Source organism: Oryctolagus cuniculus, chromosome 6 (assembly GCF_964237555.1).
Source record: "Oryctolagus cuniculus chromosome 6, mOryCun1.1, whole genome shotgun sequence".
In the NCBI taxonomy this organism is placed as follows: Eukaryota; Metazoa; Chordata; class Mammalia; order Lagomorpha; family Leporidae; genus Oryctolagus; species Oryctolagus cuniculus.
Window position 1 is genome coordinate 115,211,929 of NC_091437.1, and position 26,581 is coordinate 115,238,509.

General features: G+C 39.4%; 1 protein-coding gene across 5 annotated transcripts in view; it reads right to left on the reverse strand.

Annotated features, from left to right (window-relative positions):
* Window positions 1-5,924: 5,924 nt before the first annotated feature.
* NBN (nibrin) overlaps window positions 5,925-26,581 on the reverse strand; it is a 48,827-nt gene continuing 28,170 nt past the window's right edge. For 2 of the 5 annotated variants that reach the window (XM_008255714.4, XM_008255717.4), the window contains 6 exons: window positions 24,757-25,201; window positions 20,214-20,285; window positions 17,526-17,678; window positions 14,949-15,062; window positions 7,321-7,370; window positions 5,925-6,107 (listed from right to left, as the gene is read on the reverse strand). In XM_008255714.4, coding sequence (XP_008253936.1) covers window positions 6,077-6,107; window positions 7,321-7,370; window positions 14,949-15,062; window positions 17,526-17,678; window positions 20,214-20,285; window positions 24,757-25,201 — 865 coding nt within the window. In that variant the 3' untranslated portion in view covers window positions 5,925-6,076. The remainder of the gene's footprint in view (window positions 6,108-7,320; window positions 7,371-14,948; window positions 15,063-17,525; window positions 17,679-20,213; window positions 20,286-24,756; window positions 25,202-26,581) is intronic. The other 3 variants (XM_008255716.4, XM_070075845.1, XM_051844619.2) reach the window with 2 other exon arrangements.

Consider the following 26,581-nt stretch of genomic DNA (forward strand, 5'->3'; position numbering starts at 1 on the left):
CAGTGTCTCTCTAATGTGTGGAGTTTCCTCTGCCAATTCCTCCTTAACTCTTCCCTGAGATTACACTCCCTACACACTTTTTTTTTAATGATCTTTCCCTAAACTAGAGCACTAAGCTCCCTCCCTTTTATGCCATCTTGATGTCTCTCTGTTCTTGAGTTTTATGTAACCAACTTATCTTTACCAAAGATGTTTAAAAAATTCCCTGGAGAAAAGACAGTCTAGTCAATAAATGGTTTTTTTGAAAACTGGATTTTAAGATGAAATTTTTTGGAAGTCTCATTTACAAAATAAAAAAAATTAAATGTCTAAAGGATAAATTAAAATTTATGTAAGCTTGTACACTGAAACTCTAATGCTGAAGAAGAGCTGAGAGCACAGATCAACAGGACACAAAGTCCAGAAGTAAGACACACCCATTATAGTTAACTGACTTTTCACAAAGTTACCAAGGTAACTTAATGAGGATATTATTTATTTATTTATTTATTTATTTTGGACAGGCAGAGTGGACAGTGAGAGAGAGACAGAGAGAAAGGTCTTCCTTTGCCGTTGGTTCACCCCACAAAGGCCGCTGATCCGAAGCCAGGAGCCAGGTGCTTCTCCTGGTCTCCCATGCCAGCACGGGGCCCAAGGACTTGGGCAATCCTCTACTGCACTCCCGGGCCACAGCAGAGAGCTGGACTGGAAGGGGAGCAACCAGGACAGAATCCGGGGCCCCAACTGGGACTAGAACCCGGGGTGCTGGCGCCACAGGTGGAGGATTAGCCTAGTGAGTGGCGGCGCCGGCCACAATTTTTTTTTTTTTTTTTTTTTTTTTGACAGGCAGAGTGGACAGTGAGAGAGAGAGAGAGACAGAGAGAAAGGTCTTCCTTTTGCCGTTGGTTCACCCTCCAATGGCCGCCACGGCCGGCTCGCTGCGGCCGGCGCACCGCGCTGATCCGATGGCAGGAGCCAGGAGCCAGGTGCTTTTCCTGGTCTCCCATGGGGTGCAGGGCCCAAGCACCTGGGCCATCCTCCACTGCACTCCCTGGCCACAGCAGAGGGCTGGCCTGGAAGAGGGGCAACCGGGCACAATTATTTTAATAAGTGATATTAGAATGACTGGATATTCTTATGAAAAAAAAATGAACCCTGACCCATACTTCACATCATACTCAAAAATTAATTCAAGATGGGTCATAGACATAAAACTTTAGACAGTAAAACATACAATATGAAATTTTGAAGTTAAATATCTTAGGATAAAAAAGATACCAAGCTGATTAATTTGCCTATCAAAATTTCATTGTCAAATCATAGACAATACTCTCAACATAGGTATTGATAAAAGAATTGTACAATTATAGAACTGTAACTCAATTACAGTATTTTTTTAAGATTTATTTATTTATTTGAAAGTCAGAGTTACACAGAGAGAGGAGAGGCAGAGAGAGAGGTCTTCCATCCGATGGTTCACTCCCTAATTGGCTGCAACAGCTGGAGCTGTGCCAATCCAAAGCCAGGAGCCAGGAACTTCTTCCAGGTCTCCCACGTGGGTGCAGGGACCCAAGCATTTGGGCCAATTTTTACTGCTTTCCCAGGCCATAGCAGAGAACTGGATGGGAAGTGGAGCAGCTGGGACTAGAACCGGCACCCATATGGGATGCCGACGCTTCAGGCCAGGGCGTTAACCCACTGTACCACAGTGCCGGCCCCTCAATTATACTTATTAGTGCAAGGTGTCTGGCACATAACACATCTTCCCAGGCAGAATCAATTAATTCACAAGCTTTTATTGGGATTCCGCTCCCGGGCGAGGTTCCCTGGTTCCAACAGAGCAGGGGCCGGGGAAGTTGCGCGTCAGAGGTTGTGAGGGCTCCTTTTATAGATACAGGGTGTGGGGGTTAAAGGTTGAGGCAGGTCTGATCCTCACTGGTTGACCTTTAGGCACCCGTGGGGACCTTGACAAGGACTGTTCTTCCCCACAAGTACAGGTAGGGACTCTCCATTTCCAGAAGTATAGGCCTTCTCTCCCTGCAGATCTCAAAGCTACCGATTAGGTAAATGCAAATTAAAACCAAAATGAGATATCACCACATACTCTTTGAAATAGTTAAAATGGAAAAACACTTACAGTACTGATGTTTGTAAAGATAGGAGTTACCAGAACTCTCATTCATTACATTTATACACTGATAAACATCAAAACTAGTGTAGGTACGTAGTCTTGAGAGGAACTATGGGCCTAACAGAGACCAATATTAACCTGTCCATTATATTCCTAACCTGTAAAAAGGTGACCATACACAAGGGTCTTAAGTTCATGAAAAATATATATTATAGAAAAACTATGCAAGATTCTAAAAAATTTTTCACAAGAGAAATGTTTTAATTCCATTTTCCATGAATTTCTTATAGCTCCCTTCTTTGTTCCATCAGTTTACTGGATAATTATGAAGCAACAGTATTAAGAGATTCAAATTATTCCATTTCACCAATTAAGTCCTGTCAATTTTATTTCTAAGGTGTTCCATGTTCTTTCTGTGGTCATGCCACTATCATAAATTGTTTATATTATTTCAATGTATTAACTGAGCTTGATGCCTGAAGTAGGAACTGTAAATTAGCTCACATCATCCCCACTTCCCAGGAAGGCTGAGAATACTTAATTAACTGTATTTCCTTAACTCACCCATGATTTACAGGGTGACTGTGAGACTGGAAGCCAGCTTCCTCTCCCCTTTGCTGTTTCGGTTTACCAGGTAAGTAATAGAAATACGGTTCCCTGCTGTACTGTTCCATTCCTCATTCTCCAGACAAATGAGTAGCTACAGCGATTCATGACTGCTCTTTGGCCCATAGGTATATAAATGTATTTGTGAGCACAGAGCTCCCAGGAGGTCTTACAGGCAGGAGCTACTTCAGCAGGTCTGTTAAAAATGCTCTGGGACTTTTTGAAGGCCCACATTAGCACCTGCTCCTAGTCTAACAATTTTAAGCATCTAAATCCTTGAATTAAGTCCTGTCGCTCAAAATATGGGTTTCTCTATTTCTGCTTCAACTAGAGTTCAAAGTAGAAATGTCTTAGGCCTCCATTTCCTTATATACCTTGAACAGAATTAACATTGATTTGGAAGTGTTCTGTCAGAAACTGCCAACTCCCCTACTGCCTGCAGAATAAACTTCATATCTTGTGGGTTGGCATTTAAAGTAGCTCAATTTGCTAACAAAGCTCATGCTGCTCCATTCTAAAGTACTGCCCCCCTCGTTTTTGGAATCAGCCTCTACACTGATAAAAAAAAGAGATTCAACTCCATGTTTTGGGCAGTGAAATCCCTCCCATTGTCTTATTAATGAAAACAGGTTGATTCAAGTTTTATGGTCATTAATTTAGATACTAGCCTGACAAAAAGAATAGAAATGTTCAAAAGGAAGTTATACAAACAGCCTGGTTCAACTCGAGAGAAGATCAGATTTTACCCAAGTCTCAACTTGCTGCAATCTCTTAACAAGGAAATTTGAGTCATGACCATAATTCTGATAACCAGACCTACATTAAGTGGACCAACCAAAAGGATTCAATTATGGCATTAGGAAGAAGTGTGAGACAAAGATACTCCCAAGTATTTTTACTAATAAATTAAAGAGGATGTGATCCAGAAAGGCTGCTGGGGAATGGGCAGCTGTGATTATCACTAAAGGGAAGGGCACCTGTTCCTTGACATCAGGAAGGTGGGCTGACCCATGGCTAAAGCCCTAGACTAGTAAAGGGGGCATAGTTCCTCTAATGAAGCAAGAGACAAGGCAGGATATTCCTCCTCTTCTTTCTCCAAAACCATACAAGATTAGGAAAAGAACTCACATTAGAGCCAGAGGAAAAGGCATATAATGCTATTCAAGTAGGTCTGTGACTGAGTTGTTCAGGACACAGTTAACAGCCTGGTAAAGACTGAGCAGTGCTGAAAGATCCACGCACAATGATAAAAAAATTCCATCTACTGAACAGTACCTTTTTTTTTTTATTTGCCAGATAGAGTTAGACAGTGAGAGAGAGAGAGAGAGAGGTCTTTCTTCCATTGGTTCACCCCCAAAATGGCCACTATGGCCAGAGCTATGCCAATCCGAAGCCAGGAGCCAGGTTCTTCCTCCTGGTCTCCCATGTGGTTGCAGGCGCCCAAGCACTTGGGCCATCCTCCACTACCTTCCCAGGCCACAGCAGAGAGCTGGACTGGAAGAGGAGCAACCGGGACTAGAACCTGGTGCTCATATGGGATGCTGGTGCCGCAGGTGGAGGATTAACCTAGAGAGCCATGGCGCCAGCCCCTGAATAGTACCTTTTATGCTAAGTAAAACTTAGAGGGTTTGTATTAACTCACGCTGTCAGTTCCCATGGAGATGAGATTTTTTTCTGATTAATCATTATATTCTTTCAGTGTTATGGAGGGCAATGCTTTGTATGTACCTTCAGCAACTTTTTCCTAAACAAAATATTTGAAAAGATAATGAAGGGTGAGAATATGACAAAGAAAAAAAAGAGCTACCATTTTATAAACCATCTTCATAAACAGAGAATTCTCTGAGGATTGGTCAAAGGTAGAAGGTATTTTAGCCAGATACTACATGTGGTGACCTGCCTTGATTGCATATGGAGGAACACCAAGATCAAGCAACAATATATATTAATTTATGCTCTAATTTTCCATGCTTGGTCTAACGACCTAAAAAGGTAAAATTATTAGAGTGGTAGAACATGTAAGACCAGGAAGCTTTAAGTTTAAATGACTTTTTTTTCAAGCCTCAGAGTTGATTAAAACTTCATCCAAATTCTAATGTTCGGGGATGAAAGTCACTTGTATATGCAAGAAAATTTGAAAGAAGACACTGATTTTTTTTCTTACCATATCCCTTTAAGGTTTAACAACAACAGAGTCTCATTACTTCTACTTTATAGGCAGGAAAACCAGGACTCAAGAATCTCTACTAGGGTATGGTCAGCCCATTTAACACCACCAGAGGGATATACAAAGTCTTTTCGTTCTCATGACAGTAGTCACAAGCTTGATGAAGTCTTCCATATATTCTTCAGTTTCTAATACTAGAACAGTATGTGGCCGACATCTCAACTACTGAAGCATTTCAGCTGGGTCCCTTCAGTTTGAGATGACAACATAATACAAGAAAAAAATAAAAGTAAAAATTATGTTGATATGCCTATGATCTTACAATTATTAAATGAAAAATCACAAAGTGCAGAATACTGTATATGTTATCCTATTACTTGTACAAGAAATTACTGAAAAATTACATGCATAGGAATTTGAATAGGTACTAAAAATCTCTGGAAACACTCACAGGAAATAGGTACCATGGATTTCTTTTTTTCTGAGGGGTATCAAATAACTAGGACTGTAGTGGTAGGGAAATTTTGGTCTTTAACTGTGCATACTTTTAGACTTTTGAACTGTGACTATATTAACAATTCAATAAATAAAAAGCACATTTAAAAGTGAGAAAAAATTGGGGCCAGTGCTGTGGTGTAACAGGTAGAGCTGCTGCCTTCAGTGCTGGCATCCTATATGGGCGCCAAGTCCCGGCTGCTCCATTTCCAATCCAGCTCTCTGCTAATGCACTTGGGAAAGCAGTGGACAATGGCTTTGTCCTTGGGTCCTGCACTCATATGGGAGACCGGGAAGAAGCTCCTGGCTTCTGGCTTCAGATTAACCCAGCTCCAGCTGTTGAGGCCATTTGGAGTGAACCACTGGATGGAAGATCTCTCTCTGTCTCTCTCAGTACTCTCTGTAACTCTTTCAAATAAATAAATAAATCTCAAAAAAAAAAAAAAAAAAACCAAAAACAAAAAAAGAAAGAAAGAAAGAAAAGCTTAATTAGATGGTATGATAGCCTGAAAACAGAAGAATATTCAAAGTCACACAAGAAAGGAACAGAGTTTTGTGCATTTTATTTAACAAATTTAGGTCACAAAATGTTTGCAACTTAAAAATCTCTTCTATATACTATATTTATATATCCCAGTTAGCCTGAAGTAAATACTTGCTGGAAATATTTTTCAATAGCTTCCTTTTAAAACCTTCAGTTATCTTCTCCTTTTTGCATTAGGATTATATCTGTTAAGGAAAGAAATTAAATTGAAGGATATTTAGATAGGGATGGTCACTCACTTTTAAAGCTAAGGGCTTTCAAACTATAGCCACACTTTAGCCAATAGGATGAAAATAACAATTTTATCCTTAGGATCTGATATTAAGTACTGACATTATGTTTTTATTTATTCCTTTGATGTTGCTTGTATGACTATTTTTAAGACTGGAACATCATCAATATTTTAAAAAAATCCTACAAAGCATTAAAATTAATGAAAGCAACAGTTTAAAAATCAGGACGGGTTTATAATTCTTACAACATAGCTTGAAACAGATCCCACATACTTCTACCCCCAGCTGCAAAAAAAAAGTATACCATTTGCACAAAAGAGCACAATGAACCTAAAATATAATTATTGGTTTAAAAATTTTCTCCAGCATCAATTAAACAAATATAATTGGGCAACATGACAATCTCATTTACTACTTAAGAAAATCATTACTAAGCCATAATAATTGTCATCTTAAAAAAATCCATATTGTCTGTCAGTATTTTCAAAATCAGAGAATCAACCAAACTGGCTGCAGAAGGTATAGTATTTTGTTCTGTCTTAAGTAAGTTTAGGAAAATGTTACTTTCAGATAGTCTCTCCCTCCTATGTTTTATTAATATCTGAGTGTCAATAATTGTCAGATTTGTTAGACCTACAAGAATGTTGAAAATGTGCTAAATCAGAATTAAATTTTAATCACCCATTACAACTCCTCTAAAACCTCCCACAAAAATCTGCTTTGAAACTCTAATCCAGCCTTCTGTTTTTCTGCATGAGCCAATTAAAATTAAACAAATGGTCTGGCATTTTATTTGTCTTAATTCAAAACCCATTCATTCATAATGCTTCTGAGAGCTGAAAAAACCTCACAAGTTTATAAGCCAAGTTCACCAAGCTCAGTAACCTGCCTTTTGCCTGAATGACCCCACACAAATTTTAAGTACTTTGTGATACAGAACAATTGCATCAACCCCAAACTGCAATGCTATATCCAGTGAACCCAGTTATGAGGTACTCAAGTAATACAAGGAAATAGCTATGTTAAAAATAAAACATTCCTCTGGTGAAGGACTAGGTATCTACATGGAGAGAAGGAAAAAAATTTAATCTCTATGAATAGCAATGAATCTACATACATTTTTGAAAGCAGAAAAGCATACGAGAAAGCTGAAATCAAACTTTACCTAAAGAGATCATCAGCAAGAGATTCTTCTTTTGCCTGCTGAATTTGTACCTGTCGAAATTAACAGAATTTCAGAATTTGCTCAAGAGTGAATATAAAGTTCATGAACATCTAGATTGATAGGTCACAGTTATCTTTGAGATTTCCACACCAGCAGGTCATCATGTCTTCCAGCTCTTGCCTCCATCCTGTCTCCACCTTCAACAGATCCTTTCTGTTTTCACTTCATGCTAAGATTATTGCACAAGTGCTTTAACCAAACAACTCTCATTATCCTGTCTCCTCTTACAGGTAACCAACACAGATTGCTAGCTCGTTGAATTTCTAATCAATGTTTCAGCAGAACCCTTTTACTAAATGAAACGTCAGTGCTTTGGAGTAAGACCACTGATGACTTGAGAAGGCAGTATTTTCCCACTGGCAAATGGGCTCCCTTCTGTTTGGTCCCAAATTGGGATGTTGAAGCCGCTGCTGAATTACCCCAGCCAGACAGTAACTGTAAACACAAAGTCATCAAGCCACTAGCATCTTAGAAAGTTGGGACTGGAAAAACCGTGTGCTGAGGACATTTTCCTCAAACCCAGCTGTGATGCCATCATTTGCCATCCAAAACCCTTCAATGACTTCACCACCCCCCTACTAAAGAAAACAAACTTTGGAGTCTGACCCTTAAAATGTAAAAGTCTCCTTATAATCTAGCACCAAGTCACTTTTTCACTTCTCATCTGACTCTTCACAAACCTGTATGTCTTTAAAACTGAACCACAAACCAAAAGCAACAAAACCCCAGAATCACCATGATTTCTTTATGACTCTTTCTCTTCTTTCGTTCATGTTTCCATCTCTGCCCAGATTGCCTTCTTTTTCCTCCATTCCACATTTTACCATCTCACAATGTGCATTTATTCAGTAATGATGTAGTGGCTACTATGTGTCAAGGAACATGTTCATCACTTCTTTAAAAAAGGAATCCTGATCTCTTTCATTTAAAAATAATGCCTGCTATGAAGAACTTACCCCCAAATTCAGCTACAGAATTCTTACTTCTACTTCTACTCCTAATTCTACTTAAAAAACCTTGTTTCTTAAATGCAGGTGCTGTTTATTTTCATTATTAATAATTTACACTTATACTTCCAGATATTATTTTAAGTTTTTATCTAAGAAAATCATTTAATCTTCATGTAAGTTCATTCCTATTTTTACACTATTTTCCCAAAGGAACAGAAGCTGTAGGTTAATTAATTTGCCAAAGGCTAAAGAACTCAAATGGAATATATGAGATTTGACAATGTCAGCTGTTAAACTGCTGCTGAGTCTTTTTAAAGAGCCTACAAGGGTACCTGTAGGAACTAGATCTATTCATATAGTGAAACATCAAAATGAAATTACATCTTTTCACTTTTTTCTAACAAGGATCACAAAATATGAATGGAAAGACACATGATTTCCATAAAGCAGCTGTGAAAAAAGCTGCTGGTATCATTATTCTGCATATTTTTAGAAGCTTTCTGGATGCTAATTTTAAATATGTAGAACAGTATAAGAAAAAAAGTAAAAAGTCTTATTTCATATACTTTAGAAAAACATTAAGCAAAACAGCATTAAGAAATAGAACTACCTCATATTACTAGCATTTTTCAATGGTGTGAGAGAACCCAATTCAGAGAGACTTTTAAAATGCAAACCAGTTTTGTACAGAGTTCAGATAATTACTATGTCTGATACGCAGAATGGAAAAATCCTAAATTGAATGAAACTTCAGGAATTGACTCCATCAGTAATGAAAACCAACACTGGTTTGCAATGGAAGTAGAGCAAGAATGACTCAAAAAGAACAAAAGATAGGGAATACAGAAAAGGAGTGTGTGTGTAGGGCATGGGTGAGGGCGTCTTGGGAAACGAGCAGTCAATACAGTAATTCCTTCATGTATGCAAGCAATAGCTAGGCAGCAAAAGTCAAGTCTTAGGGTAAATTTCACTTAGAGCACCTAAAATCATTCTGGCAAAAAGAGATTAGGTAGAATAAATCTAGAACACAGCCCTTTTTCTTTAATTCCTAATGAAATAAATAAAAATAGAAAAAAATAGCTGCAGCACTATCATTCTCTTAACTCCCCCCTTTCCAAAACCATTCAATCAAACAATATCTAGCAGTGGAGATCAATTAAGGAGAATATGACCCTATACCAAAGACTTTAAAAACATGGCTATGTAAATTAAAGAACCCAAAGATTCTGATACAAGTGATTCCTCACATTGTGCCAAACCACTGAATAGTGCTCTAGAACTGGTCAAAACTTAGAATTCTTACTAGTGCCTCAAATTTCAGGAAAAAGTAACCTGAGCAGGGAAAGTAACTACTGTCAGGCTGCTGAGCCATGACCAATGGCATGGGGAGGTAAGCAAACAGGTTGTTGACCAAAAGCAGAGGCCCGGGGACACCTGACAAATTGGGTCAATTGCCTAAATACTAAAATGCGAGGTTATTCTTTTTGTGGGATAGAGAATACTGCCTGGTACAGGAGACAGCTAGCTCACCCTTTCAGTAAGAGCTTCACACAGCACAAGCTGAGCCTCCTTTCCCCAGTTCCATGCATTCAGGCAACAGAAACTGGATGGGACACACCGTGTGCCTTGCACTGAGCAGGTGGTCATACTGATGGTGGGGCAGCAGAGTAATTCTATTCTTCAAGGACAAGCTAAGAGAGTTGAGAGTAATTCTGATTACATTCAATGTCTGCCCCTACCCTCCCCCCAAAAAAAACTGACTTTAGAATGTAACCCCTGCATAAAATGTCACACGGTGTTTTACACAACAGATTCTTTACACAGCAAAAAGAATGATGGAACAGGGACATAAGCCTCAGCCATTTTAACTCCTTGCCTGAAAGTAGATAAAATCCCATTTTACCCCTTATTTCTGCCTTCTATCAAGAGACCAGCTCAGCCTCATGCCCTGTACTGTTCCCTACCCTACCCCCTGCATTTTTTTCCAAGTTCGAAAGCCTAGGAAAAACCTGTATGGAGAAACTCACCTCTGCCTATTAACCCCTCCCTCCGGACCCTAGAGGATTGCGCTCTCTGCCTTGTGTTCAGTGTGGGTGCACCTCAGCAGTTTTCCACCTCTGTGAGTTTATTATTCTTGAATAAATTAATTTTGGCTGTGAGTTATTATCCTGCCTTCTCTCTGTTCTGTTTCCCTTTTCCTTACACATAATTTCTGGATAGGATATTTCACTTTAAAAAACTGAAGATGAAAGCAAACTGCAAAGCTACTCCACATACTAGAAGGGAAAAAAGAGATACTGGAACAGAACATGCAAAAGATAGATTAAGAACCTAGTCTGTAAGAAATAACAGCTCAAGAACAATAAATAAATAAAATTAATGAAATTGTGAAACAAGAAAAAATGTTAGGTTAGAAAAACCCCAATTAAAAAAGGAGAAATGCTAAGTAAACAAACTGAACCATAATAACATCCTTTCGGAACTAAATAAAATTATGAATAGTTAACATTGTTTCCACTGATAAAAATGCTTTGTTTAAACTTTTTTATTTTTTAATTTATTTGACAGATAGAGTTAGACAGTGAGAGAGACAGAGAGAAAGATCTTCCTTCCGTTGGTTCACCCCTCAAATGGCCACTACAGCTGGAGCTACGCTGATCCAAAGCCAGGAGCCAGGTGCTTCCTCCTGGTCTCCCATGTGGGTGCAGGGGCCCAAGCACTTGGGCCATCCTCCACTGCCTTCCCGGGCCACATGAGAGAGCTGGAGTGGAAGAGGAGCAACCAGGACTAGAACCCGGTGCCCATATGGGATGCCGGTGCCATAGGCAGAGGATTAACCAAGTGAGCCATGGCGCCAGCCCAATGCTTTGTGAATAGTATGTTATTTAATCCTTAGAGCAAGTATATGAAATAGAGGTACTATTATTTTTCTCACTCTGTACATGAGGAAATAGATGCACAAAGTTAGATATTTTGTCCTAGGCCACACATTTGGTAAGGAACAGAATACATCTGAAATCTGAATGTAGTAAAATAGCTTAAGAAAACCAGTGAATACAAAAGAAACAGAAGTTATGCCTTAAACGTAGAAAGCCCAGCAAATATAAACAATATTGTAAAAGATACAATAGAGAAGTTCTTAAAATGAAGAAGAACTATACTTGAAAATCAAAGTACTATATGGTACTCCAGGAGAAACTAATGAACTATACTTGAAAATCAAAATACTATATGGTATTCCAGGAGAAACTAATGGAGAACAATCATCACTGAGCAATTAATAGATTGCTATTAATTTTCAATCTTAAGAAGGAATACTGCAGACATGCAAGTCACCTGGAAAGTGGAAAAAGGACTATTATAAGGTAGAGGATGGGAGGCAGACAGTACAAATAACGTCTTCCCTCTTTATGGCAGGAAGCCAACAGTGCCTAAAACTGAAGCATACAGTTTGAAATCAAATATTGAGTACAACCTCCCAGTGTTTCTCCTATTTCCTTCCCTAGTCTTAGAGGGACCTCAGTAGACAGAATACATGTACACAAAATCAGCAAAGCCTACCATTTAACTTCTTTCTACCAAGCTCCCTCCCTTCTTAGTCCTCTGCCTCTCATCCCTCATCAATAAAGAGATGTCTAGAATATTGTTTCAGTTTTAATTCTTCATTCAGTCTTTTGTGTACTATCGTAATTCTTTAGTATGTACATTTATGAAATAATAAAGTCAACTGTTCTTTCAAAAGAGGAAAGGAGAATGTGACTTCCACTCTGATTTTTGGACATTAAATCCAAGTAACCTTCCTAACAACACTACTTTTATAAGCGAATTTTCCAAGAACATTTATTAAAAAAAACCAATTATAAAAGCATTTTAAGAAATGAATTCTTAAAGGATACACTACACTCACAACAAAGCAAAATAAGGAAACTTAAGAGGTTAGCCAGTACGATAGCCAGCTTCTGTCTTGCCCTGTAGATAGCTGAAAACCATGAAAAACCTGTGCTCTCTTGGGTGCCTGTAAGGTGTAGAAGTGACAAAGAAGAAAATCCAAGGAGAGGACTCTAACAAAGACTCAGCACCAGAGTGGGGGAAAAACAAACAAACAAACAAACAAAAAAACAAACAAACAAAAAAACCCTTAAAGCACAACAGAGAAACAGAGAGCAAAGAAACTTGCCTGTTGACTCTAGCACTTGGTAAAGGAAAGAAAGAAAAATCTCACTTCAGGCTTCTGCTCCCAAATACACACTAACCTACCTAAGTGATCCCAAAAATAATCACAACAGACTGTGAAGTAGACTCAAGACCGGCAGTCAGAAACACAGCTTTTCTGGATGAAATAAACCTGAACTCAGAATTCAAGAAAATACCACAGATAAAATTCCAAGGAAAATGATCAATTCACAGTGTAAAGAAAAGGGGACATAAACAAAGAGGAGACAGGATACTAATTCACAGCCAGATCAAATTTATTCAAAGAAAATACAATCAGAGGTTGACCAGCTGCCAGCATGCACACAGACCGAACATGTGGCAGAGGGCCCAGACCCCAGGGCCTGGGCTTTTTTATATCTCAGGTGAGCTAGGGATGGGGGCAAGGGGCAGTAGGCAATGAACTGCTTCATACAGGACTGCTTCCAAACCTGGGGAAGAACAGCAGGATGTGAGACTGAACTCATCTCTTGAAAGATGGCAGGCCTAGCAAGAACCTAAAATGGCTGAGACTTATATTTTTGATCCCTCACACAGAGATTACAAAATAGATACCCAGAAACAAGGCAGCCTAAGAGCAGAAAATAGAGCCACAAATACTTTAGGTATTGGTCTTATAAAGCAAAGAAAACAGTAACTTAAAAAAATCAGCAAGGAACCAGAAAATTTAGAAAGAATGTAACAGACTTTCAGTAATACAAAAAAATACATAGGCTAAACGATGACTCAATGGATTGAGGAAATAGCAACCAGAGTTGAAGACAGAAGTTGTACACTGATGACAACCTGAAGATACTACCAAAAATAAAATGCAGTGAAATAAGGAGATGAAATATATAGAAAACAGGTCAGGATACATGGGAGTGAACAAGTGAGAAAACTTAACTGATGCCAAATTGGAATTCCAGAAGATCACAGAAACAACAAAACATGAACTCTTGGGGTTCTAGTAATGTTTTGTTTCAGTTTGGATGTTGGTTATGTGTGTGATCAGATGACATAAAAGCCCTCACTCATCTGTATGCTCATGCGCATTTCTCAGTAGGTATGCTGCACAATATACAGGAAAACTGTAAATGAGATATCTTCAGATTTGTTTAATGAAATTCCTAGATTTAGAAGCAACAGTCTATCTATATTATCACCAATTTACCTGTAATAACCTACATACCTTGAGGAGTCAAGTGGGTCCATAGACAGGCTGGTCCCCTAAGATGGTGCCAATGCTTGCTTTTCTCAAAAGTTATCTTTAGCAAGATCAAACTGCTGAATCCCTCTGCATGTTTCCCCCCTAAAAATAACAAAAGCACCTATCCCACTCCTTGGGAGCTTCCAGTTTTATCATGAGAATAGTAAGCGAATGGTGATTTCACCCTTCTGAGTTCCCAATTGTGAAAACGGAGGTTAGCAATCCCCCTTCTGATTTGTTTGTTTGTCTTATCATGTGCAAGCCAGACAGGACAGACAATTTTACATATCCAGCCTTTTGATGGGTTTTGTCCCTACCTTCTATCTGATTGTTAGCTACTGTTCTCGTTTTTTTTACCCCCAAAGTGTGCTTAAAAAGACTAAGACCCTCAACAAATAGTATGAAGGAAAAAGAAAAACACAAAAAACACTGTTCCTCAACAGTCAAGACAGGGCTGTTTAGTATAGGGTTAATCTTATGAGTATAAAGTTAACTGCAAAAAGAGCTTTGTAAAAAATAAGAATGGAATGGGAGAGGGAGGAGGAAGAAGGGTAGGAGTATGAACGGGAGGGAGAAAGGGTGGGAATAATCACTATGTTCCTAAATTTGTATATATGAAACATATGAAGTTCGTATTAATAAAATAAAATAAAAAATAAGGTAAAATAAATAAAATAAAAACAGGCTATGCAACATATTAAAAAAAGGCTCAGACCCTCTCAGTTCAGAGGGTTTCTGAGTCTCTTGGAACCCCTCTCCAGGCTGCTTCAGCAGGAGGTCTCTGACTTACACAAATCCCGTTTTTCTCTCTGCCTTGTCCTCCTGGAAATTCTTCTTTCACACAAGACAAAGCACTGAGGTCATCTCTCTTCACTGCCATTTCAGCCCTAACAATATGACTACATGCCCATACTTTTTTATTATTCTTTAGTTTGCTTTTAAACTTTTGTGGTTCAGGTTTTTTCCCCTGTTTATATTAGAATGTAAACTAATCTACTTGTTTAGGTCCCACTTTTTTAATTTAATAAAAATAAATCTAAAATTTCCTTAAAGAAGTGTTATGAAAAGTACAGATTAATCTTAATACTTCATATATCAAGGAGTTTCCTGAATGATATCAGTTCAATTATCTTTTTTGGCCTGGGTTTAAGAATTTATTCTTAAGAAACCGTAAACATGCAATTTAAACCAGTTTCTGCGCTTCACTTGCAACTAACCTCCATTTCCTGCCTTAACCACTCTTCTAATTCTGTGTTCTTTCGAGCATTATGAGCTATTAGATCTGATCCTCCGATGATGTGTGGCAGTTTTCCTGCTCCAGGAAATGTGACCTGTTAAACAGTAAAAGTAGTAAGGTTAAACATATTAACAAATTATGATCTATTTTTTAAAAAAGCTTAAAAAGCGGAGATTGCAAATCTTACATGTCAGATATTTATAGTCTATAAACAAAAGTCAGAAAGAGGTAACTCTGAGCTAAGTGCATCTATTTTCACCCTTATCTTTTCTAGCAATTACTGTTATCTAAATTGAGGTATGTCACTAGGATTTATGTGCAAAGAAGATTCTAAGATTTTTTTTTAAAGATGTATTCTATTTATTTGAAAGGCAGAGTTAGAGAGAGAGAGAGAGAGAGAGAGAGGGAGGGAAAGAGAGACCTTCCACTCGCTGGTTCACTCCTCAAATGGCTATAATGGCCACGGCTGGCCAGGCCAAAGCCAGGAGCTTCATCTGGGTCTCCCATGTGGGTGCAGGGGCCCAAAGACTTGGGCCACCTTCCACTGCTTTCCCAAGTGCATCACCAAGGAGCTGGATCAGAGGTAGAGCAGCCAAATCGGCATCCATATGGGATGCTGGTACTGCAGGTAGAAGTTTAACCCAGTATGCCACTATGCTACTGCTCTAGCCCCGATTATAAGTTTTAAGTGTGGAGTATTTAATTCAAGAATGGCTTTAGCTTACCACTTAGCAATTAAAGCAACTCTAAGTAAACACATATACTGTAATACAAAGCACCATACTTTTTTTTTCTTTTTTTTATTTTTTTTATTTTTTACAGGCAGAGTGGACAGTGAGAGAGAGAGAGAGAGAGAGAAAGGTCTTCCTTTGGCGTTGGTTCACCCTCCAATGGCCGCCGCGGCCGGCGGCCTGCGGCCGGCCCACCATGCTGATCCGATGGCAGGAGCCAGGTACTTCTCCTGGTCTCCCATGGGGTGCAGGACCCAAGTACTTGGGCCATCCTCCACTGCACTCCCTGGCCACAGCAGAGAGCTGACCTGGAAGAGGGGCAACCGGGACAGAATCTGGCGCCCCGACCGGGACTAGAACCCGGTGTGCCGGCGCCGCAAGGCGGAGGATTAGCCTAGTGAGCTGCGGCACCGGCCCATACTTTGTTTTAAAGATTCTAAAGTTTATGCTTTCTAGTACTGATAAAAAATACAAGTCTTTTCAGAAACCTTCCAGTTTTGTTTTTTTAGGCAAAAGATATCAGAGATGGAATTAATTTATACTTTAATTGACATTTTTACTGTTTACAAATAAATAGCTCACATTAAAAATGAATGACAAAAATGAAAATGTATTTTATTTACTTGGAGACTTAAAGGAAAACTCGAATTCCTTTATTAGCGGCAATCCAGTAAAATATCTTTCTATAAATTTTGTTTGACCCCTTTCTTTAAAAATATTAAGGATATCATACTGTTTATGTTTTTTTTTTACATTTTCAAACTACTTACCAGGTTATTTGGACTATTTTATACTTTTTCAGAGTTATTAATATACAGATAGTGAATAATACCGCTTTTCCTTTGGTAACTTAATCAGTACTAAACCACCACATCTTTTGAGTTTTGATTACTTTATGATATTTTATAAAACAATATTAAACATGGAATAAGCATGAATAGGAATGTCACAGTGCTATTCATGACCCACAATTGTGAGGTGGGAAAGAGTAGGTACACAAATAAAAAGGTGTCATGGTGACACGTAAGGGGGAGACATTTTCATCTTTTCTGCTCGAAGCAAAAGAGTTTCTTCCTCTCAAATGGAGTTCCAAACCCTTTAGATACCATCATAAAAGGTAGAAACCACCTGAACCGGGAAATGACAGTAGTAAATACTCACATTAGAGAAAAAAGCTGCACCACGTCATAGTCATGGCAAGAACTGCCTATGACTGAGAAAAGCAGTTTCCTACAAAGACTGCTTCTGAAATAATTACTGTTCTCTGACCAAATGTACAGGCAAAGACCAGCAATTAGTATTCAGTCTGGATCAAGAAATAAATGTCTCAAATAGATAACAAAATACTCATCAGAGATATTCCTTTAGCCATACTAATAAAATCAGTATGTCAGTTCCCTAACAAGGAGGAATACTCAGGTCTGATGTAATATTCAGTGTCCACAAAGTAACGTGTCCTACAACAATATTTACGTCAACAATGTACTACACATACAACAGTGGTTCCATGTGATTATAATATAGCCTAGGTATGTAGTAGGCTATACCCCTGTGTTATATACTACTATATCGCACAATGACAAAACTGTCTTTTCAGGGCATTCTCCATTGTTAAGTGGCACATGACTGTATTTGTATTTTGTTTTATAAAGGCATGTAATAATAAAATGCCTATACTTGTCATTACTGGATGTGCTCTGTTATTTAAGCAGAAGAAATAGATCAGTTTTGAACATAAACTGCTTTTATAACAGTTAGCACTAATGGTATTTCTGAAAACATTTCAAATACTGCCCTCTTGTGATACAGTTTAAAAAAATACCTACCTTTTTGAATTTCTTGAAATTCTTTAGTTGACCATAATCATTATTTACATCAGACAGATTTCTGGAAGTGGAGATAACCACCAATGATCTAAATTCAGTCAGTAATACATTACTTGGAAGCACCTCGCTCTTTTCCTGAAGTTCATCATTGTTCTCAAATGGAATTAAAATGGGTAGGAAAGGAAAAGAAGGAAAATTACTTGTTATTTAGGGATTTACAGAGGAAGTTCCAATGCCTGAGAAGACAGAAAGAAGTTTATTTCTGGTATCTGCACTTTATATTTGGAATTAAATCATACCTATTTCAAAAGCAGAAAATTATTTATTCAATTGCTTTATAACTTTGCAAACATTTATAACATCTGTAGCAGAAGACTAAAAAATAGACAGTATTTTAAATTTAGTATCCTGTCCTAATAAACAAGCAATTTACCTTCTCTTATAGCTTCTCTTTATAGAAAATCTCACCATTGTCTGCTTTCGTTAAAATTGTTCACAAAGATTATTATACAATCCATTCTATAGGTCTTCATCTAGTATATTTAAGCTTTTGTGGATTCACAATTTGTATTTTTAAAACCTCAAAAAAAATCAATTTTAAATTCTAGACACTATCTCATTAACTGACAAGCCACTTCTTTCTTTTCTTCCTTTCTTTTCTTCCTCCCTCCCTCCCTCTCCCTCCCTCCCTCTCTCTCTCTCTCTCTTTCTTTCTTTCTTTCTCTAAAGATTTGTTTATTTGAAAGTCAGAGTTACAGAGAAGTACAGGCAGAGAGAGAGAGAGAGAGAGAGAAGTCTTCCATGCACTGGTTCACTCCCAAATGGCCACAGCAGCCAGAGCTGCACTGATCCAAACCCAGGAGCCAGGAGCTTCTTCTGGGTCTCCCATATGGGTGCAGGGGCCCGAGCACTTGGGCCATCTTCCACTGCTTTCCTAGTCTATAGCAGAGAGCCGGAATGGAAGTGGAACAGCCAGTGCCCATATGAGATGCTGGTTCTGCAGGCAGTGGCTTTACCTGCCATCCCACAGCGCCAACCCTGACAAGGCATTTGTTACTCCAAATGAAGAATTATAAAATCAGCTTAAAGACTCCTTTGTGTTATGCTTCAATTGCTAAAAGAGATTCTTCCTTTTATCATTTACTATTAGCTATAGTTTGTTACATACTGTCATTGTTATAGCCACCCTAGGCTGACCATCTTGGCTCCTTTAACTCCTTAACTATAAAATTCATAGGGAAAGTTCTAACAGATCAAGATGAAAGGCAGGCAGGAAAGAAAGGAAAAAAAGGAAAAGCCAAAAAAGTTCCACCTAAGACAGGATGCAATCAGGAGATCTTAATATTAAAACACAATGGTGGCCAGCTCCACGGCTCACTAGGCTAATCCTCCGCCTAGCGGTGCCGGCACACCGGGTTCTAGTCCCGGTCGGGGCGCCGGATTCTGTCCCGCTTGCCCCTCTTTCAGGCCAGCTCTCTGCTGTGGCCAGGGAGTGCAGTGGAGGATGGCCCAAGTACTTGGGTCCTGCACCCCATGGGAGACCAGGAGAAGTACCTGGCTCCTGCCATCGGATCAGCGTGGTGGGCTGGCCGCAGCGCGCCGGCCGCGGCGGCCATTGGAGGGTGAACCAACGGCAAAGGAAGACCTTTCTTTCTGTCTCTCTCTCTCTCACTGTCCACTCTGCCTGTCAAAAAATAAAAAAAAATTAAATTAAATTAAAAAAAAGGTCTAATATTTCTAAAATTTACAAATATCTCAATATCCACCATTTCCTGTTTCAATCTCATTTTATTTTTTTTTAAATTTTTTATTTATTTATTTAAAAGTCAGAGTTACACAGAGAGAAGAGAGGCAGAGAGAGAGAAGTCTTCCATGCGATGGTTCACTCCCTAATTGGCTGCAACAGCCAGAACTGCACCAATCTGAAACCAGGAGCCAGGAACTTCTTCCAGGTCTCCCATGTGGGTGCAGGGGCCCAAGGACTTGGGCCATCTTCTTCTGTTTTCCCAGGCCATAGCAGAGAGCTGGATCAGAAGAGGAGTAGCTGGGACTAGAACCGGCGCCCATATGGGATGCCGGCACTTCAGGCCAGGGTGTTAACCCGCTGTGCCAAAGCGCCGGCCCCTCAACTTCATTTTATAAAGGACCTGAAGTTTACAAATATGAAAATTACTTGTTCAAGGTCATATATCTACCGCTGAAATAAGGAAGAGAATTACTGTAGACTTTCTATTGTCATGGTTACAATGGTATCTATCCATTTCCAGAGGAGGCACATCAAAATTGTAAAAAGTTGGGGCTGGTGCTGTGGCACAGCGGGTTACAGCCCCAGCCTGCATCGTCAGCTCTAGTTCGAGTTTCGGCTGCTCCACTTTCAGTCTAGCTCTCTGCTCTCTGCTCTAGCCTGGGAAAGCAGTGGAAGATGGCCCAAGTCCTTGGGCCCTTACACCCATGTGGGAGACCCAGAAGAAGCTCCTGGTTCCTGGCTTTGGATTGGTGCAGCACTGGCCATTGCAGCCATCTCTCTGCTTCTCTCTAACTCTGTCTTTCAGATAAATAAATTAATCTTTTAAAAAAATTGTAGAAAAAGAAATAATTAATTCTAAGAATGTAAAATGAAATAAACTGATAAGGTAATTGGTCCTTATAGGTCATATATTTATGAAAATATGATAAAAATTTCCTCACAGATACTTCTTCTTTAGTTGACCATACTGACTCTTTGTTGAGAACACACTTCTTCCCAATTTCGTTTTCTTCCTAAAATAATAAAATTAAAAAATACTGTTCATAGGAGTTATATATATTTTCACATACACACACACAATTTATTTGTTTGAAAGGCAGACTTACACAGAGAGAGGGAGAGATAAGAGAAAAAAAGATCTTTTATTTGCTGGTTCATTCTCTATAATTGGCCACAATAACCAGGGTTGAGCCAGGCCAAAGCCAGGAGCCAGGAACCAGGAGAAAGGAGCTTCATTCAGGTCTCCCAAGTGGGTGGCAGAGGCCCAAGCACTTGGACCATCTTCTGCTGCTTTCCCAGGCACATCAGCAGGGAGCTAGATCAGAAGTGGAGCGGCAGCAACTCAAACTGGTGATCATATGGAATGCCAGTGGATTAATCTGATACACCACAGCACCAGCTCCCCAAAAAAGGACTTTTCTAAAAATCTTAGATATTCGTGCTCTAACCTAGCTATCTGACTTCAAGTATATTTCCTAAAGAAATTTTAGGATGAAAATAAAAATAAATATAGAAAGATCTACTGTGATGTAAGAGTACAGAACTTGGGGCCGGCACTGTGGTGTAGTGGATAAAGCTGCTGCTTGTAGTGCCAGCATCCCATATGGGCGCTGCGCCGATCCGGAGCCAGGAGCCAGGTGCTTCTTCCCAGTCTCCCATGCGGGTGCAGCGACCCAAGCACTTGGGCCATCCTCCACTGCCTTCCCAGGTCACAGCAGAGAGCTGGACTGGAAGAGGAGCAGCCAGGACTAGAACCCAACGCCCATATGGGATGCTGGCACCACAGGCGGAGGATGAGCCAAGTGAGCCAGGGCGTTGGCCCCTAAAATAAGATTTAAAAAGAAAACATCAAAATGCTAACTATGGTTGGTTGTCTGTAGAAGGTAGTAGTGAAGCTCAGAAAACAACACCCCAAAGACTGCAGCTCTCACCTGCTGAAAGGCCTTAGAATCACCCTCACAATCAAGGTCCTTCTCATCTTTCCTTGTTCCCTGGCTTCCCAAAGCAAGTTGTGGTTTCTGCCAAGGTCCCTTATCTTTTGAATGTCTGGCTGACAAAGGAGGAGGAAGTACCTCTGCTCTCTTCATGAGCTTTATTAACCAATTTATATCAGGGAGAAACTGAAATCTGTCAACAGATTTTGGCAGACTTTTGTGGCACACTAGTGTCTTCTGTTTTTGTTTCACTCAATGTTTCAAAGAGAATCATATACAAACCACTGTTCAGAGGCCAGCATTGTGGTGTAGCAGGTAGCGCCAGTATCCTATATGGGCTCTGGTTTGCATCCTGGCTACTCCACTACCAATCCAGCTCCCTGCTAATCTTCTGGGAGGGCAACAGAAGATGGCCCAAGGGGTCCCCGGCATCCACATGGGAGACGCAGAAGACACTCCTGGCTTCAGTCTGGCCCATACCTAGTAGCTGTAGCCATTTAGGGAGTGAATCAAGTGATGGAAGCTCTTTCTCTCTCTGCCTCTTTGTAGCTGTGACTTTCAAATAAATAAATAAATCTTAAAAGAAAGAAACCACTGTTCATTGTGTAAGCCAAACAGACTCTGTCCAGGCCTATATAAGTTCTCCAAGCCCTCCGAGTTCCCCTAAAAATCATTTGCCATTGCATCGATGCTCCCTACTCCTCCCCTTTCCTGTGGAAAGGAGTATATAAATTTCTGAATAACTAGGTTTGTGGTAAACACTCCTGTGGCCTTGCCCTGGGATGCGAATTTTTCCCCTTTTGCAATGAATATATTTATATGCCCTTTTAAAAATTTCTGTCAGTTATTCCAGCAAACTTTCATAAGGCAGAGCCAAACTGTTCCTTCATTCCTAGAGCAGGATTATCAGTAAATTGTCAATTTTTTTTCCTTTATCTTCCACATTTCTATATGGTCATGGATTACTTTTATAATCAAAAGGAAAAACAAACACTTTAAAAGAATTCTATTTAAATTTAAGTTACAATGGAACCTTAAGCCACACTTATAATAAGAAATAATTAAGTCACTTTAACTGTTCAAGATATTTGTTTGCAATGAAAGTGGAGATTGACTTGTATATAATTATAGTATTTTTCATATTCATATATCCAGATCATATTCTAGACAAAACCGTATTACATAGTTTTTTAATACTTTCAGTAAAAACTATAATCCCCTTGGATACAATGGGGGCATATCATTTTACATAAAATTTTCAATGTTACAGCAATGAAAATTCACAAAAATTTTTAAAAAGAGATTGAAAAGTGCTTGCTTAGGAACTAGAGAATTAATGTTTTACTACTCAATAATTAAGAGTAAATATGTACATTCCAAGCCTACTATGTGTATTTTCACATACATCAAGTAGTTACCACCATCAGAATATTTTTTTCCCTCTATACACAACCATAACATAAACCCCATTTAGGCACCTTCTCTAACCTCCTCTGCTATACTCTCTCAAATGTGCTCACTCTCCTAAGTTTTTTATTTTATTTATTTATTTTTTAATTTTAAAGATTTATTTGCTTGAAAGGCACAGTTACAGAGAGAGATGGAGAGATAGGGAGAGAGAGAGACCTATCTGCTGGTTCACTTCCCGGATGGCTGTAATGGCCAGGGCTGGGCCAGGCTGTAACCAGAAGCTTCATCTGGGTTTCCCACATGGATAACAGGGGTCTAAACAGTTGGGCCATCTTCTGTTGCTTCTCCCAGGGCATTAGCAGGGAGCTGGATTGGAAGTGGACCAGCTGGGCCACAACCTGGCATCCATATGGGATGCCAGTGTTGCAGGCATAAGTCTTATGTACTATGCCATAATGCCAGCCCCAAAGTTTTTATTTCCTAATTCAGAGAATCACATCATAACCTATGCAGATACTCAGACTGTAGGCTTGGGAATTATTCTATATGTTTTCCCATTTCTCATATAACTCAATCACCAAGTCAGAGATTTTTTTTTTCTCCTCAAGGCCTATCTCATATTGCCTTTCATGTTTGCATGCTCAATGCCTAATGTAACTAAGTAAGTGAATAAATGACATTTTGAGAAAGCTGACAAAAGCAATAACCAATAGAACAGGGTAGACACCTATGTTTTTGTCCCAGTTGTCAAAACCTAGCTATGAGGCCAGCGCCGCGGCTCAATAGGCTAATCCTCCACCTAGCGGCGCCGGCACAACGGGTTCTAGTCCCGGTCGGGGCGCCAGACTCTTTCCCAGTTGCCCCTCTTCCAGGCCAGCTCTCTGCTGTGGCCCGGGAAGGCAGTGGAGGATGGCCCAAGTGCTTGGGCCCTGCACCCCATGGGAGACCAGGATAAGCACCTGGCTCCTGCCATCAGATCAGCGTGGTGCGCAGGCTGCAGTGCGCCAGCCGCGGTGGCCATTGGAGGGTGAACCAACAGCAAAAAGGAAGACCTTTCTCTCTGTCTCTCTCTCTCACTATCCACTCTGCCTGTCAAAAAAAAAAAAAAAAAAAAAAAAACAAACCCACACAAACACAAAAACCTAGCTATGAGACATTTTTGAGTAACTTGATACCTTCCATTGTTAAGTTTCCTCATGTGTTCAATGGGTATTTACTACTTCATTGCAGGATTATTATAAATATAATGATGATATCCCATGAGTAGCAGCATTATGACTGGGCATTGGAGAATTAAGTGAGAAGGAAATTTTAATTTGGGACAAGATAGTGGAATGAGGTGAGGAGGAAATACACCACAGACACAGTGGATGATGCTAAGAAGAATATTAACAAGGATCCCAAGTCACATCTGCATTCTATGGAGACTGGAAAATTGTTAAGTACAGCCATGACTCAGGAACAGCTATCATTTTATATAAGGATAAACTCCTGGCAGGAATATCACATAGTTTTCAGTTTCAGCTTACGGTAAATCTTACAGACACACTATAATCTACATTTAGATCCCGAAGTAGAAAATAACAGTTCTAGGGGCGGACATTGTGGCGCAGTGGATTAAGCTGCAGCTTGTGACACCAGCATTCCATATCTGAGTACCAGTTGTTCAAATATTGTCTCCTCCGATTCCGATCCAGCTTCCTGCAAACGTGCCTGGGAAGGCAGCAGAGTTAAGCCCCTGCCACCCATGTGGGAAACCAGGATGGAATTCCTGGCTTCAGGCTTTAGCCTGGCTGTTGGAACCATCTGGGGAGTGAGCTAGCAGTTAGAAGATCTCTCTTTTAATCTCCCTGCCTTTCAAATAAATACATAGATCTTAAAAACAAACAAACAAAAAACCAGAATAGTTTTACCATCACCATATATTAGAAATTGCCTTTCTGAAATGTAGCTAAGGAAGTCAACATGCCACCCATGAGGGAGACCTGGATAGAATTCTTGGCTGTGGGTTTCAGCTTGCCTAGCCCTGGCTTTTGCAGCCATTTGGAGAATGAACCAGAAGTTAGAAAATCTCTCTCAATCTCCCTTTCTGTCACACAAACATAAATCAATCAATGAAAAATTTTTTAAAGGTACTTACAGATACTTTGTCACTTTCTGGTGCTGTTTCATCATTAAAAGTGCTGCTTGTTTCTAAGTCTAACCTGGGTCTTTTTCTGATATTGACATTTTCCTCTTGCTTTTGAACTTTCACCTCAATTTCTAACTCTGGTTTTGTGTTCTTGAATAACTCTTCCAATACTTCATCTTCTATGGCGAAATCATCAATTTCTTTTCTTTTTTTTGTTATTACCTTTTCTGTGCAAAGAGATTTATCAGCAGAATTTTTCATATCAGTTTTTAAATCTTTGTCTGTAATTAGGTTATCTGTTTTTTGGTCAAGAGTCTCATTCTGAGTTAGAGGCTGCTCTGTATTTTTCGATACTGAAAGTGTAGCAGGTTGGGTTTGTTCTAAAAGAGAATAAGACATTTCTATTCTTGCTGATTTGGATAAAGACATTTCTTGACTTTCTTCATCTCTTTCCCTTAGATTTAAACAAAGAAAAGAACAAATCAGAACATGAACACAGCTAAGTAATTTTTCAGCCTGGCAATATTCACTGTTCCCTCCACCTAATTTGCAATGTACTCTTGATTTTAGTAATTTACATTATCACTGGAAATCAACCAGACACTTGAAAGCAGTTCACCATTCACATACATTTCTACAGTTGTGATAGGATTAATGGACCCTGTGGCTTAAGTAATATGGAGATCTGTATTTTCTCTACTGAAGCAGAATTAGTAGATAAATCAACATGGAGGAAAAGGTAAAAAAGTATAAAAATACTTTGTTGCCAGGAGACAGCAGCTTATGTGTAATGTAGGGAACTGTGGTCAGGGAACAATTACCCCAGGAATATAATTTGACAGGTGAATGAGAACTGGATTCAAGATAACAAACCAGAATGACTAAATCTAGAATATGGTACTGACTGTACAGTGCAAATATTAAAAGGCTTCTGTAAACACTGAGGTTCATGGAGAACACAAGACTCAGGTCTCTGCTCCTCTAGTTCTTATTGGGTTTATGTTGAACAGGAAGAGTCAAGGTGATATTCCGTTAACACTAAAGTTAGGATACAGGACAGGCAGACTAAATATGAGGCTTTTATAATACTGTAGGTGGTCAGAATTTGAACCAGGGAGCTGTAACACAAATAGGAAGGAATGGACTGAAAAGATACTGAAAATAAGAATCAACAAATTCAACTCGTGATGCAGAGAAGTCAAAGATGACAAGGTAAACTACCAAAAAATAAATAAATAAATAAATAAAAGCAAACAGCCAAACATTCAATGAAAGGACCAAAAAAGTTTTAGGTCTATTATTTGTAGACTTGTCCCTGTGCACTTGTCCCTGTGGACAAAGTGGTCATGAAGCTTGAAGGAGAAATTAGGGCCAAATATACAGATCATTTATGAGAGTCATGACCCTGAAGGTAGAGCATTCAGTTTATCGGACAGTAGGAAGAAGTAAACCAGTCCTCACAAAGGGAAGCTACAGAGGCAAAAGAACCAGGAGAGGTCACTACCACAAAAACCAAGAGGAGACTACCACAAGGAGAAAGACTCACCAGTTGAATGTTAGCAAAAGGCCATTCAAATGGCAACTGTGTCAATATTAATTTCAAGGATGTCATTTGAATATGACAAGTCATGGGGCTGGCACTGAAGCACAGCACATAAAACTACCACCACTTGCAGTGTCAGCATCCCATATGGATGCAGGTTTGAGTCCCAGCTGCTCCACTTCTGATCTAAAGCCCTGCTAATGCACCTGGGAAAGCAGCAGAAGATGGCCAAAGTCCTTGGGCCCCTGTGTCCATGTGGGAGACCCAGAAGAAGCTCCTGGCTCCTGGTTT